Below are 14,749 nucleotides of genomic sequence, written 5' to 3'. Positions count from 1 at the left end.
AACACTACTGGTGGCTCCTCAGCAGAGGTGTGAAGCCACAGCTGTTCTGATTCAGAGTCAGATCTGGTCACTCTGGCCTCACAGTGAAGGAAGTGCTTTGTCACAAACAAGGGAAAGTGTGGTGACTCTAAGAATCGCAATCATAGCAAGGCTGCCAGGGATTGGAGCTAGGGTACGCGAAAGATACATGCTTCATTAACATAAGCAAAGAAATCTGAACATTTACCTTTGTGGGAACAAGAAACAACATGATGACCTGATCAGACCTCTCATTCAGACCTCATCAGTTAAATGCTTATCTATCTTATTTTGAAAAGGAGGCTTTTATGCCTCTTGGTTCTCCTTACTCATTCTGGAACTTGAGGATACACACTTATTCCAACAGCTTCTAATTCAGTCCCCAAGCTTGAGGAGTATCAACATTTGAGGGGAAAAGAGGCCAAATTTTCACTCATTTTTTAAAGGGGAAGGATGTCCTAAAGGAACTCTGCAGAGTCTTATGGACCCCACCCTCTACTCCAGCTTTCTGGACCCTACCTCCTACTCCAGTGATTGGAAACTACAACTCCCAGCAGTACCAGGGAGAGAACTGCGAGGACCCAAGGGTGGAGCTAGCAGGAATTCTGGGACATTTGGGGGATAAATAGGGTGCGATTGCATCTCTCCCTCTCTAGCTTGGGAAACTGCTCTCTGGACCACATGACTCAGTGTGTTCATTCGGTGTGTTCAGTCAGCCTAGCCAAAAGGTATTCCAGTTACTTTGTATCCCACTCTCTTTCCCTAGGTTGTTTCCTATTCCTTTCCCCTTTTGTAAATAAACCCATTATTGACCCTTTTGTATGTACCTGCAGTATAACCGAATTGTGAGCTTGCAGGTGAGGCCCCACAAACAGGTGGCTCAGTCCACTCTGGGCTACACTGTAACAATTTGGCTCAATCTAAGTGTGAAGAAGTGAAGCTTTTCCCAGTATTTTGGAAAAATACAGCACTTGTAATGGAATTCAAGGGGATCTGGAACATAGGAATCACTACAACTAGCTTTGTCTTTATTAAGGAGACACTGAGCCCTCAAAATGAAGAAGGAGCCCATGACACACACACACACCCACGGTGCAGCCTGCTGGCACTCAACTTCCGCCTCTTTCCATGTTACTGTGCTACTAGGTAAAAATACTTTCTCAAATTTTATAAGTTTTATATCTTTTTCTTTCCAAAGAGGAAGAAGTGGAGGTGTGTGTGGGGGGAGGGGTTGCACGGAGGGTGAGAGAGAGAAGGAAAGGAGAGAGGAAAGGAGAAAGGAAGTGAGGCAGGGGTGGGGTGGAGTGGGCATGGAAGCACTTCATTAAAGTTCAATGATAATTTCAAATAATATATGACGATTTGAGTGAGAATCAAGAGACCACTAAAAACACCTCAGCCAGCCTACCTTTGGTCTTGATGGCTGTTTCAATGTTCAAAGCATCCCGTTCAGCATCAAAGTTGGTGTATGCCTTGACTGATCCATATGCACTTGCTGGAGTGTGCTGAGGTTAAAAGACAAACATCCTCAAATTACACACATGTAAAAATCCTCTTGAAACATCAATTCCTAAAAGGGACTTCCCCCTACTGTTTCTTTTAAACACTCAAATCATTCTAGTTACTAGATAACTAGGTTGAGTATTAACATGCCGTTGCAGACAACATAAACTACTTCATTGTTGCTATTAAGAATTCTTCCTCAAAAGGCTGAGTTAGTTTGGAGTAAGCTCTCCGTATTTTGACTTTTCATCTTACTGTCAATGCAAGCTCAGAAGCAGACAATGCAAAGCCCCGCACACCAACTGCCCATTTATTTGGAAAGGCTTTGAAGAGCATTAAACTGGACTGGCAACAATTTGAAACAAGCTGAAATGTAGAGATGCCTGAATAACAAGTGTGTTTGGCCAAGTTTTTTGCTACAGGCACAAGAATTTCCACTGGGCCTGTATTGCTGAGTTCACAATTCTTTAAAAAACAAATGTAAAATACCTACCGCCTCTCTGACTATCCGATAATTAAGGGAAGTGTCTGCCTTCTCTGCACCTCTACTTTGGCCACTGCTGAAGCCTCACAGATGGTCAGGCCACCTGCCACACATGCTCTCTCTGTCTCTTTCTGTCTTTCTGTTCCTCTCTCCATTCCCTTTTCTTTGCTGTCTAAACATAGTCCCATGTGCCACCACTCTTACTATTACTTTACTTCTTACTGCTTTTGAGCAAGGCCCTCTAATTTTCCAAGGAGAGCGTTTAACCCCACTTCCCTTCCTGATAGGGTGAACTCACCCACCCCAAACTTAAGAAAGGCCAATAGCATGCTTCTGTATCATATTTCCTTCCTAACATTTTCCTCCCACAAAATGCTCTTATAGACCCTTGCTGGTGGCAGACCCTTCCTGGTGGTGCAGTGGGTTAAAGCACAGCACTAAAAAGCTAAAGGCACTTTTGCGCGAGTTCGATTCCCGCCTGCCCTGGAGAAGATCCACAGATCTCCTGACCCGTCCACTGCTCCTCTCAGCAGTGTACTTCGTTAGTCAGCCTGTTCTGCTCCCCACTCTGTCTCTAGTGAAACCTCTTGCCACCCCTCCCCTCTGGCCTGTACCCCAGTTCTGTAGCACAAATAAATAAAATCTTAAAGAAAAAAAAAAAAAAGAAAGGTTCTTCTAGTTTCTTTCCTCTCTGATACTCAGTCCCAAAGTAAAAGTGCAATCCAATATGGGCTGGATTTGCTGATGGCCAGTGGCCTTATCTGCCACTACCATCAATGGCAAGGCTCACCAGCCCCACCACCTCCACCAGAACAGAATGCTATCACAACATGACAACCCTGCCCTGACTTAACCCTCCGCCCACTGGCATCATGTTAGAGGCATGCCAGCACACCTACACCATCTGGTTTTATAGCAGTAAGGCTGCCACCCCCTCTCACATGTCTTCCAGGACAAACCAGAATCTGAGTTCAAAATTAGGCCACTAGTACCACCTTGGTCAAATAGAAAATTCAGTGAATACTTACAGCTCTGACATACACTGGGCTAACACAGTATTTTCCATCAAATTTTGCTACTTAAGCTTCCCAGTGAGATGAACACAAGGGAAATGGAGCACACGTTCAAAAAAGGTAAGGGCAAAGTGCTGTTTCGAAACGCTCCCTTTGCTCTATGGTTATAAAATGTGGGTGGAAATCTAAAGAAAAATATTTTTCTATGAATTAACTAGGCCATCAATGATTTTCAAAAGCAGGCACACAGCTTCATTTAGCAGGTGCTATGTTGTCTGATTCCAAAAACTGTATTGAGTCGGGGAAAGTTTTACGCTATTTTATAATATCTCTGAAAATAAAGTTTAAATAGATAATTGAATACACCACCTCTCAATTCATTTATCTGAAAAATCAGGCTAATGGCGTAACAGTAATCTTTTCCATCCCTCAAAATATTAGAGAACACATGATCTTTCCTGATACAGTCCTATCTTCCCAACTTTCAAATGTTACATGAACTTTCAAATGTTACATGTAAAGGGGCCTCCATGGTGTTGTGGGTGTTAAAGTCTCAGAGCTATCACCAGTCACAGCAATATGAGTTTGACCCCAGCCAGGGAGGTGACCCACATGGCACAGCAGACCTCCTGTTTCACCCACTCTTCCCTTCAGCAGTGTATTTTAGTAGACCCACCTGTTCTGCTCCTCACTCTGTCTCTGGTGAATCTTTTCACCCCCTTACCCCCACACACCTCTGGTCTACACCCCACTTCTTATATGCATAAATAAATCTTTAAAAAAACATATTACATGAAAAACCCTCTCATAAACCTGATACCAAGAACAATCTAATGAGGGGATCCACTAAGGAAAAATAATATTTAGCTTGTCTGGACTTGTGAGATCTTAAGTCATAGTCTGAATCATTACCAAAAGCAGTATCTACAAGTTCCAAGAAAGGGTGAAAAAATACATGAGCTGTGTAGTCTAAAAAAACCTGTGTGTGCACTGATGTCACCCATCTGAATATTTGGTGGTAAGAACCAAAGACAACAGAGAGAACCTTGTGCTCTCAACACACTCTGGAGTGCTTCTTTGTATTTTAACTTCTATGTGCATATTTAGAAATATCTGGAAGATATACCTACAAACCAGCACCACTTTTTTTTTATAAACTTTTTTTTTTTTTAAGATTTATTTATTTGTGCATACAGAACTGGGGTACAGGCCAGAGGCTCAGGGGCGGTGAGAGGCTTCACCAGAGACAGAGTGGGGAGCAGAACAGGCAGATCGACGAAGTACACTGCTGAGGGGAGCAGCCGATGGGTCAGGAGAGGTCTGCCACGCCATGTGGTCACTTCCGGGGCAGGCAGGAATCAAACTCATGTAGAAGTGGCTTTAGCTTCTCAGTGCTGTGCTTTAACCGGCTGCGCCACCAGGGAGGGCCGAGCATCACTGTGGGTTTTTTTTTTTTTTTTTGAGTTATACTTCCATGAATTTTTTTTTCTTTCTTTCTTTCTTTTTTAATTTTATTTATTACAAAGTTTATTTTTACATCATTTTGCACATTTTTTTTCCATCTCGATTGTAATCCCTGTGGGTTTCCCATAACCAAATCACCCCTGTGCCACCACCATAGTCCCGTGCATTTCCCTCCCTCCCCCCCCACCCCGTTTTTGATCCCATTCCCCACTCCACCCCCACAGAATGTCTCTGGTCTATGGTTGTTCATTATTTTTGTTATTTTCTCGCCTGGTCCATTATACTCCTGCTATGAGTGAAACCATCCGGTATTTTTCTTTCTCTTTCTGGCTTATCTTACTCAGCATGATCTTTTCCAGCTCCATCCAAGTTGCTGCAAAAGACATGTGTTTCTCTTTTTTGGTTGCTGAGTAATATTCCATTGTATATATGTACCACATCTTTCTAATCCAGTCATCTACTTTTGGGCATTTGGGCTGCTTCCATGTTTTTCCAATTGTAAATAAAGCAGCAATCAACATGGGGGTACAAGTATCTTTTTCAATCAGTGTTTTTGTGTCTTTTGGGTAGATACCTAGGAGTGGGATTGCTGGGTCGTAGGGAAGCTCCATGTTTAGCAGTTTGAGGAACCTCCAAACAGTTTTCCATAGTGGTTGTACTAGTTTGCATTCCCACCAGCAATGCAGGAGAGTTCCTTTTTCTCCACATCCTCGCCAACATTTGTTGTTGCTAGTTGTTTGAAGATGTGCCATTCTCACTGGGGTGAGGTGGTATCTCATTGTGGTTTTAATTTGCATCTCCCTTATTACGAGTGATGTTGAACATTTTTTCATATGCCTGTTGGCCATCTGCATTTCCTCTTTGGAGAAGTGTCTTTTTAGCTCTACTGCCCATTTTTTGATGGGGTTGTTTATTTTTGTTGAGTTTCATCAGTTCTCCGTATATTTTTGTGCACCACTGTTTTTTTAAAAACCATTTCCACCAAGATGAATGGGAAGATATTTGGTATTAAATCTTATAAATTCACAATTTTTAATGTACTTTAAAAAAGTATTCACAATAACAATTTCATATATGACTTAGCATTTTCATAATTGCAAAACAAAAAAGCAAATGCATCTGATTTTCTAGTTTCACTTATTTCCCCTGAAAGATAAATATAATTCTGAGTTCCCTAGTAGCCAAAAAAAAAAGAGGTGCGTGGTGAACTAACATCCTAGCTCTTTTGTGGAAAAGCTTTCCAGAAGTATTAAGTCCTTATCTGGAATAACTTCCTGGATGCTATAAAAAAATCCAAAACATACAGGTGATTTTTATGTGACTGTACCTTGTAGCAACCATTAATAAATTTCTAAGGCAAGACAAACTCATTTATCATCAAAACAGTAACTACCAGTGACATGCTAAATATATATAGCAGGATAAAATTCAGTCACTAGTGATGTCCCATTTTAAAGAGATCCTAAAATGGTTTCTAGTGCCATAACATTTCTTTCAAAGTGGTAGGAACAGCAAATGTAATTGGGAAGAGAGTTGAACCAAGAGGGGGAATACGTGTCTCAAATTTGTTGCCCCTTTCTTTAAATATACGACAAAAGCAAAGGTATCAGAGATGTTCAATTTGCAAAACTACACAAAGTGGAAATGATATACTTACATCACCCTCCAAGCTGAGCTTGCACAGAATCTCGTGAACTGTAGACATTTTGAAAGAAGCTGTTTAAAAAAACACACAACAAAAAGTCTTTATGAAGGTTTATAGGTTTTTCTTTCCCCTGAAGCACAGTGATTCATTATACTAATCTCTACTTCTTGGACCATTTCATCTGAAGATATTAGAGTAATTTTTACAAATAGATGCAATTCCTATCTTATGACTGGGAAAATTAAAACTTAGGTGATTTGCCTTAGATTTGAATGGAGGACTGAACTAGCCAGTCTTTGTCTTCTCCTCTTTACAAACAGACCTTGGAGAAATCCATCTGCGAATACAAAAACATATTGCTCTCTACGGCTAGTGCAACTTGTTCAAACCGTATAAAATTGAGCCTTCTAATTCTCACAAAAAGTGATAAGCTTGTCAAACCAGCCGCTACTTCTCACCAGCAAGTTAACATATTGAAAAGAGCCTGAAAACTATGGGTGTTAACTGAAATCAATAATATTTTTCAAGCTGGCCCATTTCTAACTGACATCCTCTATTACTCTCCATAATTATTTTCTTAGCTCAATGATGCTCAAAGAAGATATTAAACTGTTTGTGAGAAATACAATGGACAAATTTTGTCATCAACTCATTCCTTTAATAAAGGGCTTAATTCCTTGTATTTAAGATTTAAAATGGCTGAAATGAAGTCATATTCTAGTTAATACATTAAATAGGGCAGTGACACCATAGCTTGATGAATGGGCTTTTCAGCTTTGCAATTACACAGTTCTCAGAATTGATACACCAATGCCTGCCAATAAGGAGAGCTCAATTGCCAGGAAATTTATCTCAACTGAGATAAAACAGGTCATTCAGCATCCCCCAAATAAAGAAAATAGCTGAGCCACATCACAAAACAGTGACATCTGAATTGCCGCAAGCCAACTCCTGTTTTGGTCTCTTTTTGTTTAATATTCTTTGATTGAAGAAATTGTGCCCATACAAATTCAGTTCTCTATTCTCTTCCAAAAGTTTGAATAACCTAAATATCTTCATAAAACTGGAATGGAGTGTCCAACATAGATATTTGCTAACTTAACAGAAGACTTTGGAGTAAGCAGATTCCGAGGTGGAGTTGGGGTATGTAGAGGAGAGAACTTGGCTTATTTGTGGCTAAGGATATACTTCTGACATTTGCATCCTGAATGCTCTCCTAGACCACTCCTCTTCTTGATATACATAGAGGCTTTGTAAGCACAGCAATAAAATAAATAAATAAAATCACAGCTGTTCCAATTCCTTGTTCCCAAAAATCACAGAATACTCCTCCCTCCTCCCACTGTTGGTTTTGTAAAAGTCTTTCCCTATAAACTGTGGTACATCCAGATAATGGAATACTACTCAGCCCTAAAAGGAAGATAAGCCACAAACAAACATGAAAGAATCTTAAATGTATACTATTAAGTGAAAGAAGTCTTTGAAAAGAATTTATGCTATATGATTCTAACTAGCTGACATTCCGGAAAAGGCAAAAGTATGGTCCTGGTAAATGGGTCAACGTTTGCTAGAGACTAGGTGGGAGGGGAGAGTGAACAGGCTCAGAACAGAGGATTTTTAGAGCCTGTTCTGTATGATGCTATAATGATAGATAACACTTTATATTTGTTAAAATCCAGAAACTGTGTAACACTAAGAGGGAACCCTAATATCAACTATGGCTTTTGAGTGACAATAATGTGTCAATGTGCTCGACCAACTGTCATCAATGTGCTGCTCTGGCGTGGGTGTGAGAACAGAGAAGGTTATGTATGTGCAGGGAGGGGAATATATAGGAGTGTCTCTATTATGCACTCAATTTTGCTGGCACTCTACAATTGCCAAAAAAATTTCAATTTTTTAAAGTCTTGCTCTTAGCTGGACTTTCCAATACAGTCACATTAGCTGTCTGAAAAGTATACAGTTCAAACTGACATTGCTATTAAGCATAAGTCCACACCAGATTATAAAGACTTACTATGAAAAAATATAAAATCTCTCGTTAATAATATCATAATGACTATATATATCTCATTGATGATAATAGGTATAACTAGTTAAATGACATATTATTTAAATATAATTTCATTTCTCTTTTTTAAAAATATGGCTACTAGAAAATTTACAAATGCATATGCTGCACACTTTCTACTTCTTCTGGGCAATGTTGGTCTAAAGAATCCCATGACACTGTGGTCCAATCCTACTCCCAAATTTAGTAGCAGCCAGATTAGTTGGCTTATCAGAAAAGATAAATTTGAATCTTATCAGAAAACAAGTTTGAATCTGACTTGATGGCACATGAAATCTCCACCTACAACTTGGAGCAAGAAACATTCCAGAGGGTCTCATCAGTATCCTTCAACCTGAGAATAACCAAAAAGGAAATGAATTTCCCGGACATTGAATGCCACAAGTCTCGGACTTGACTTTAACCCTTAGGATGCAGTCAACTGGTCTAAGTCTGCCATGAGGGATAAACTATAGTCATATATCTTGCAGAATTTTAGTCCCCATTGTAAACAGCTAAGAAATAAAAATACAAAAACAAAACCCAAAGTAAGGGGCCAGTAAATCAGAGTTTGCAAAGTTATTTATACTTTCAAAGAATTACAGATAAAATCCTGCCTACTTATTAAATCAAGTACCTCACATTGGTCTCGATAGTTACAGAATTTCCACCACAGACTCAGTAAGTTTTTACTGTGCCATTCTTTCAGGCTGTCTTTCCAGCTCTCTTGAAGAACCCAGCCTTGGTGTCGTCTACTATATTCCTTCAATACGCAGTAAGCTGACTCAGGTATCCTTCCCATCTCCTTATCCACCACCTGCTAGCTTCAAAGAGACCCGTGCCTATTATTCAAGTCACTACTACTTTGATCTCTGGTCTAAGTGGCTGGCTTGAGCCCCACTCCTCCCTTCTTCTATTCTCCAGTGGTCTCTCTCACCTTACAATGTCAGAATATTTTCTGATTCATCCACTGAACGAAAGTGTAGCGAATGCCTACCATGCACTGACTATTCAAATGCCAAAACATACATAAGCACACGTCAAGCCAGCAGGGAGTATTTACCTGTGTCCCCATAGAGTCACAGTTCCCCGGCAGGTTTAAAAGCACACAGCACATTCTCAATGCTAATTAAATTTTGGAAACAATGAGTTGCTATTTAAAAAAATTAACACTTATATTTATCTTGTTTATTACTGTTCAGTAGAAAAAAGCAAAAATATAATAATAACCATGAAGCAATATCCATGAAGTTTGCTCTAGGCAAGTGTCTTTTGTATCCATATAAATATTTCCTATTTGTACCCATGTAAATATTTCATGCACTTTAACAGCAAATGCATTTTCACCTTAGAAGTGAAGTCTGGCTCTCCTTTTTTTTTTTTTTTTAAAGATTTATTTATTTATGCATACAGAACTGGGGTACAGGCCAGAGGCTCGGAGCGGTGAGAGGCTTCACCAGAGACAGAGTGGGGAGCAGAACAGGCAGATCGACTAAGTACACTGCTGAGGGGAGCAGCGGGTGGGTCAGGAGAGGTCTGCCACGGCATGTGGTCACCTCCGAGGCAGGCGGGAATCGAACTCATGCGGAAGTGGCTTTAGCTTCTCAGTGCTGTGCTTTAACTTGCTGCGCCACCAGGGAGGGCCTGGCCCTCCTTTTTAAACTATATCCACACTCTTGGTAATGAAAAGTTATCTTGCAATTGATCAGTCTCTAGAAGAAATGTCAACTTCACTCATAATGTTTGTTAAAACATTATTTTAAAAACATTTAACTAGTGAGACTATGTCAGTGTACTGCTCCCCTTAAATGAAAAAGAGTCTTGCTTTGCTACTGTGGGTCATAAACACAGCTGACCATCAAGTAAGCATCAACAAACCCCACACAAGCACACACTTAACATGCACTACATTAGGGTGTGGGGGACACTGAAACACTGACTCCGTCCCCGCCAGAACTTCACCTTCAAACCCTCTCCCTTTTGCTCCTGGGAGACATCTGAGATATAGGGCAGATTACCTGCTAAAGAGTAGCAGAGGCAGGGCCAGAATCTAGATCTCTGACTCTTGGGCCACTGCCCTTTCACCCACCATAAAGCTCTTCATCCCAAGAGATTAAGATGGGGAAAGAAAGATAAAAGCAAAACCAGTGAGATCAGCTGAGGTCTTAATGGTGAAGTAATGACTAAGTGCAATCACCATGGAAGTTTCCAGCCAGAGGAAACAAGAGAGGAAGCCTGAGGAGATGGGATGAGGAGAATACCCCCTGTTGGTAGGGCAGAAACCAAGAAAAGAGGCTTAAAACAAGCCAGTCTAATGCAGTGCCTCAATGGTACCAATTTAACTTTGGCTATAAAAATGCCACTGGGGACCCTCCCTGGTAGCACAGCGGGTTAGAGCAGAGCACAAAGAGGCTTAAGCCACTTCCGCATGAGTTCCTGGCCCGCCGGTTGCTCCCCTCAGTAGTGTGCTTCGTCCATCTGCCTGTTCTGCTCCCCGCTCTGTCTCTGGTGAATCCTCTCACCCTCCGCATCTCTGGCCTGTACCCCAGTTCTGTACGAATAAATAAATAAATCTTAAAAAAAAATGCCAGTGGGTCAGAATTCAAGTGATTTATTCCCAGTATTCACAATATTGATTCACCATAATAATTTTTCATTGAAAATAATGAAGTAGCTTTGCCTTAGGTATACCTATTGTTTTGAATGAGAATAAAACGAAATCTACAAGCCACATAGACAATTCCACCCCAAGGACTCCTTATCATATTATAAAATCCACAGATGTGTTAAAAGCAGGAGCGCCACCCATTTCTGGCTACCTTCTCCACAGAATATAAACATGAATGTGGCAGCTGTGTAACTCTTTCCCAACACTTCAACCTCACCCACATCTCCAACTGGTTTCAACTTGCAAAGAAGAAAAAAAAATCAGCAAACTCAATCTGTTGATGAACACCTCTACACACCAGGAATTTTCATTCCCAGGGAAGGGCTGAGTAACTAGACAAGAACATTAAAATAGCCGTTATTATCAGGGCAAGACTTCTTTAAGAAAACAGAGAGTTACAGAATATCTCTAGTTAAGAACCACACCTACTTGAGACTAGTTTGAAATAATTCACCCTTAGGGGCTACACCCTAATGTAGAGAACAGAACAGTTTCTTCTGGCCTCGAAAATACTACTAAATGAAATATTTTAAAATGGACATAACACTGCTTTATATAGATTTCAGGTGTGCATCACTGAAAATCAACATGTTTTATGCTACATTAAGTTCCATCCTTACCATACTATTGCCCCTGACTTAACTGCTCTCCTAAACAAAACTGTTCATTGCCTGACTAGAAAAGCTCTTACAATGCAAAGTTAGGCACTAATGAAATCTGTGCAACTGCAGAAAAAAAAAAAAAAAGCCCATAGTCCCATAGTTTATATTCAACATAAAGAAAATCTTCAAGATAATAATTAATTTGTCCTATTTTGCATTTTCCACAATGACCCCAAAGAAAGCCAGTATAAAGACCCATCCCTGAAGGGTAATAATGTATTTTTCTAAGAAAGCCCAACAGATTTTATTGTATTCTATTGTTTCACTGCAAATACATAGTTACAACCAAACTAGTTTCAACTTCTCCCTTCCCCCCCAAAAAAAACTGAAACAAAAAAGAAAACCTAAAAGCCAACATTTCAATGGCAAAAACAAGTTCTCCTGAAATGAATTATTACCTAGCTCCAGAAAATCCAAATATTAATTAGCAAAAACAAAAAACATGTTTCAATAGGCATAGTCTGCAAGCCCAACCTGAGTAAGATCCAACCACTTCAGAAACACACCCACTGTAGTTTAAACGTGGACTGCTGAATGTTGACTTGTTGCCACAAAACACATCCCTAGCAACCGGGATGAATCAATCAGGGGCTTGATGACACAAACGAGGATTTTTAAAGCAAAAAAAATGTGTGGGGGTGGAAGTATGGGTTGGGTTCCCCCACCAAAGCTCTCACTGTACTGTGTCCAGGGACTACTGGGACAGAGAGGAATTTTAAACCAAGAAGGGAGGGAAGATTTGCCTCAGTGGGGAAGGACATGGAGTTCCCACTGTACTCGGCACCCTCTTAAAGCATTTCTATGTAACAAACTTCCTGAAAGCATACTCTTTTCTCCTAAGCTTTAAGGTCTTGACTAATGCCTGAGTCACAAGGCCAAGTCATTCCCCAGGATTCTTGGAATTCTGCCCAGGGGACTTGACCAGTGAGCAGAATAGTCACCATAGCACTTGCTCTGGCTTGTGTCTGTTCTGCCTGATCTAAGTCAATATATGCTTGCCATCCATGGACACATTGAAGCTTCTTGCTCTCTGACCTCTCTGCCCAACTCCTGATCTAGAGCTGGAGTGGGTGGAAAGAGCCTGGTAGGAAGAATGACATCACTTGGCATGAAGCACTCTCAGGGTTGAGAAATCCTGGCCTTCACATCTACAAACTCAATTTCAGTGTTTTATGACCCACATATTCTATTTCCACTGGGGCCTTGCTGCCTGCAGGGAAAAAAAAATCGAAACTCAGCATTTCAGATCTTCCATACTCTAAACTTCACCTAAATCCTCCCACAACAACCAAGAAAGATTGACTAGTAGTTCTTCAAACATACTCAGTATTCTCTAGTTACTTCTGGTTCTCCAGTTTCCCTCTACTGGGAAAGCTTAGTGTGGGTCAGCTGACATCTCATGTGATGTCAGGTTAGAGGAAAGAGTATTACCTTTTTACCTTTCCCTGCTCTGTGCTCATGTGTCTCTTGGTGTGTCTGGAACATCAGAGCTGACTGTATAAGGGCAGTCTTCCAGCCCATCTGCCCACAGGGTTTCTGTCTCATTCACTCCAGTTTCCTCATGGATCTGAACTCAGTGCCTAGCACACTTTAGTATTCAAGTGCATTTTGGGAATGAATTATATATACTGGGTATTTCTATACTGTCTTCTTTCCCACTACACTCCCCTTCCTCAATTTTCTTCCTCTGCCTTAGACTGAGTATCTCAAATGCAGCTCCAGTTTCCACACATTCAGAATAGGTATAAATTCCAGCCTCATTGCAACACTTGACAGCTCTAGTCTCTTCCGCATCTTGAAAGGCAGCCCGGCACCTCACCTAACTGTGAGAGGGATAAAATGGGGTCCTATTTCCGCCACAGGACAGTGTGGAAATGTAACCTTTATCTCTGTTGACAAAGAACAAACAGCAAGGAGGAGCCAAGGAAGGATTTATAAATGGCCTTGGGACTCAGATTCACTTTGAGCTGAGTGTGTAGATAGGGATGTGGCAGGGAGACAGACCAAAGGTTCTACTTCATAACTATTCCTTGAGTCAGAACTTTCCACATCAAGCCTGGGATTAGAACTCAGACTACTTGGATGCCACATATTTCTCTGACAAAAACTAAGTTCAGCTGTTTTTAAAATCTGGGGGGTGTATCCTAGAAAGAAGATTCCAAAGTAATCTCAGTGGAAACATCCAGAAGAACAAATCTGGGCATCTTGACCTTTAATGCTGACCTGCCTCCCCCCGACAAAGTAAATGGAGACTGGCTTTGACAACAGGAGAAAGAAAACACACCAGACAGTAAAAAGGCGGAAAGATTTTTTTTGAAGGACTGGAATTTCCTCTGATGTAGACTATAACTAGAATAGGGTACGACACCAGGAAAAATGAGGGAGAATTCTCATGTGCAACAACAATAACCAAAAAAAAAAAGGGAGGAGAAAGTTAATTTCTAATTTCTAATTAACTTTCACAATCAAATCTTGAAGGCAGGTTAAATGTTAAGTCAGTCATGACAAATTTAAGTCTCCCAAAGTAAGCAAAATATGTTCAGATCTGTGGAACAGCTGTATTAAAGAAGAAATGAGACCAACCAAGTTTAGAAACTCACCTTAATTTGGGAAAAGTTCAAAATTCTATTGCTATCCAAACCATTCTCTTATTTTTATCAATCTTCACTCTCTCCCTGCTAGATTTAAAGTCCAGAGGAGAAATCTGGGGGACTCTTTGGTTTTAGTACTCTATCTATCCTTGCCTAAAACTGTGATTAGAACATGATGATGATTATAAATACTGAGGAATGAATGGGTGTTTCAAGCAGCCCTTTAGAGCCAGGGCCTCCTCCTGTGATACACTCACCCTTCATGATCAGGAGATCAACAGCTCCTAACAAGGAACATTTTGAGAACAAAGGTCCATGACAATGTGTTAATGCGAGCTTCTAAGTGGTACATGAAGTATCTACAGCCCTCAAAATCAATAGTAATTATAGAAAGATATCTGCATTGCTAGGAAAACTACTTAAACCAGGAATTATTCAGGAAATAATGCCCATGACTGATGGCCTAATGTCAATCAATACAATACTTTAATAGCTTAAAGACACTGGATGTTAAATATTGAAACTCCAGTCCAAGACCATGCTCCTAATGAAAGCTGTTTGGGTCAGCAACATTTCCTGGGTATTTACCACAAGTATACCACTTGGCACTGTGGGTAATTACAAAATCCAGGCAGCCTCCAAATCATAAAT

General features: G+C 40.5%; 1 protein-coding gene across 1 annotated transcript in view; it reads right to left on the bottom strand.

Annotated features, from left to right (window-relative positions):
- Positions 1-14,749, bottom strand: part of ANXA2 (annexin A2) — a 44,256-nt gene that overhangs the window by 27,107 nt on the left and 2,400 nt on the right. Inside the window, exons 2-3 of the mRNA XM_004687726.2 lie at positions 6,140-6,198; positions 1,427-1,523 (exon numbers count right to left, since the gene is read on the bottom strand). Of these exons, the coding sequence (XP_004687783.1) occupies positions 1,427-1,523; positions 6,140-6,187 (145 nt within the window). The 5' untranslated portion in view covers positions 6,188-6,198. The remainder of the gene's footprint in view (positions 1-1,426; positions 1,524-6,139; positions 6,199-14,749) is intronic.

This window comes from Condylura cristata, unplaced genomic scaffold (genome assembly GCF_000260355.1).
Source record: "Condylura cristata isolate star-nosed mole 26May11 unplaced genomic scaffold, ConCri1.0 scaffold00023, whole genome shotgun sequence".
NCBI classification, from domain to species: domain Eukaryota; kingdom Metazoa; phylum Chordata; class Mammalia; order Eulipotyphla; family Talpidae; genus Condylura; species Condylura cristata.
This window is presented reverse-complemented; position numbering and strand designations above follow the sequence as displayed.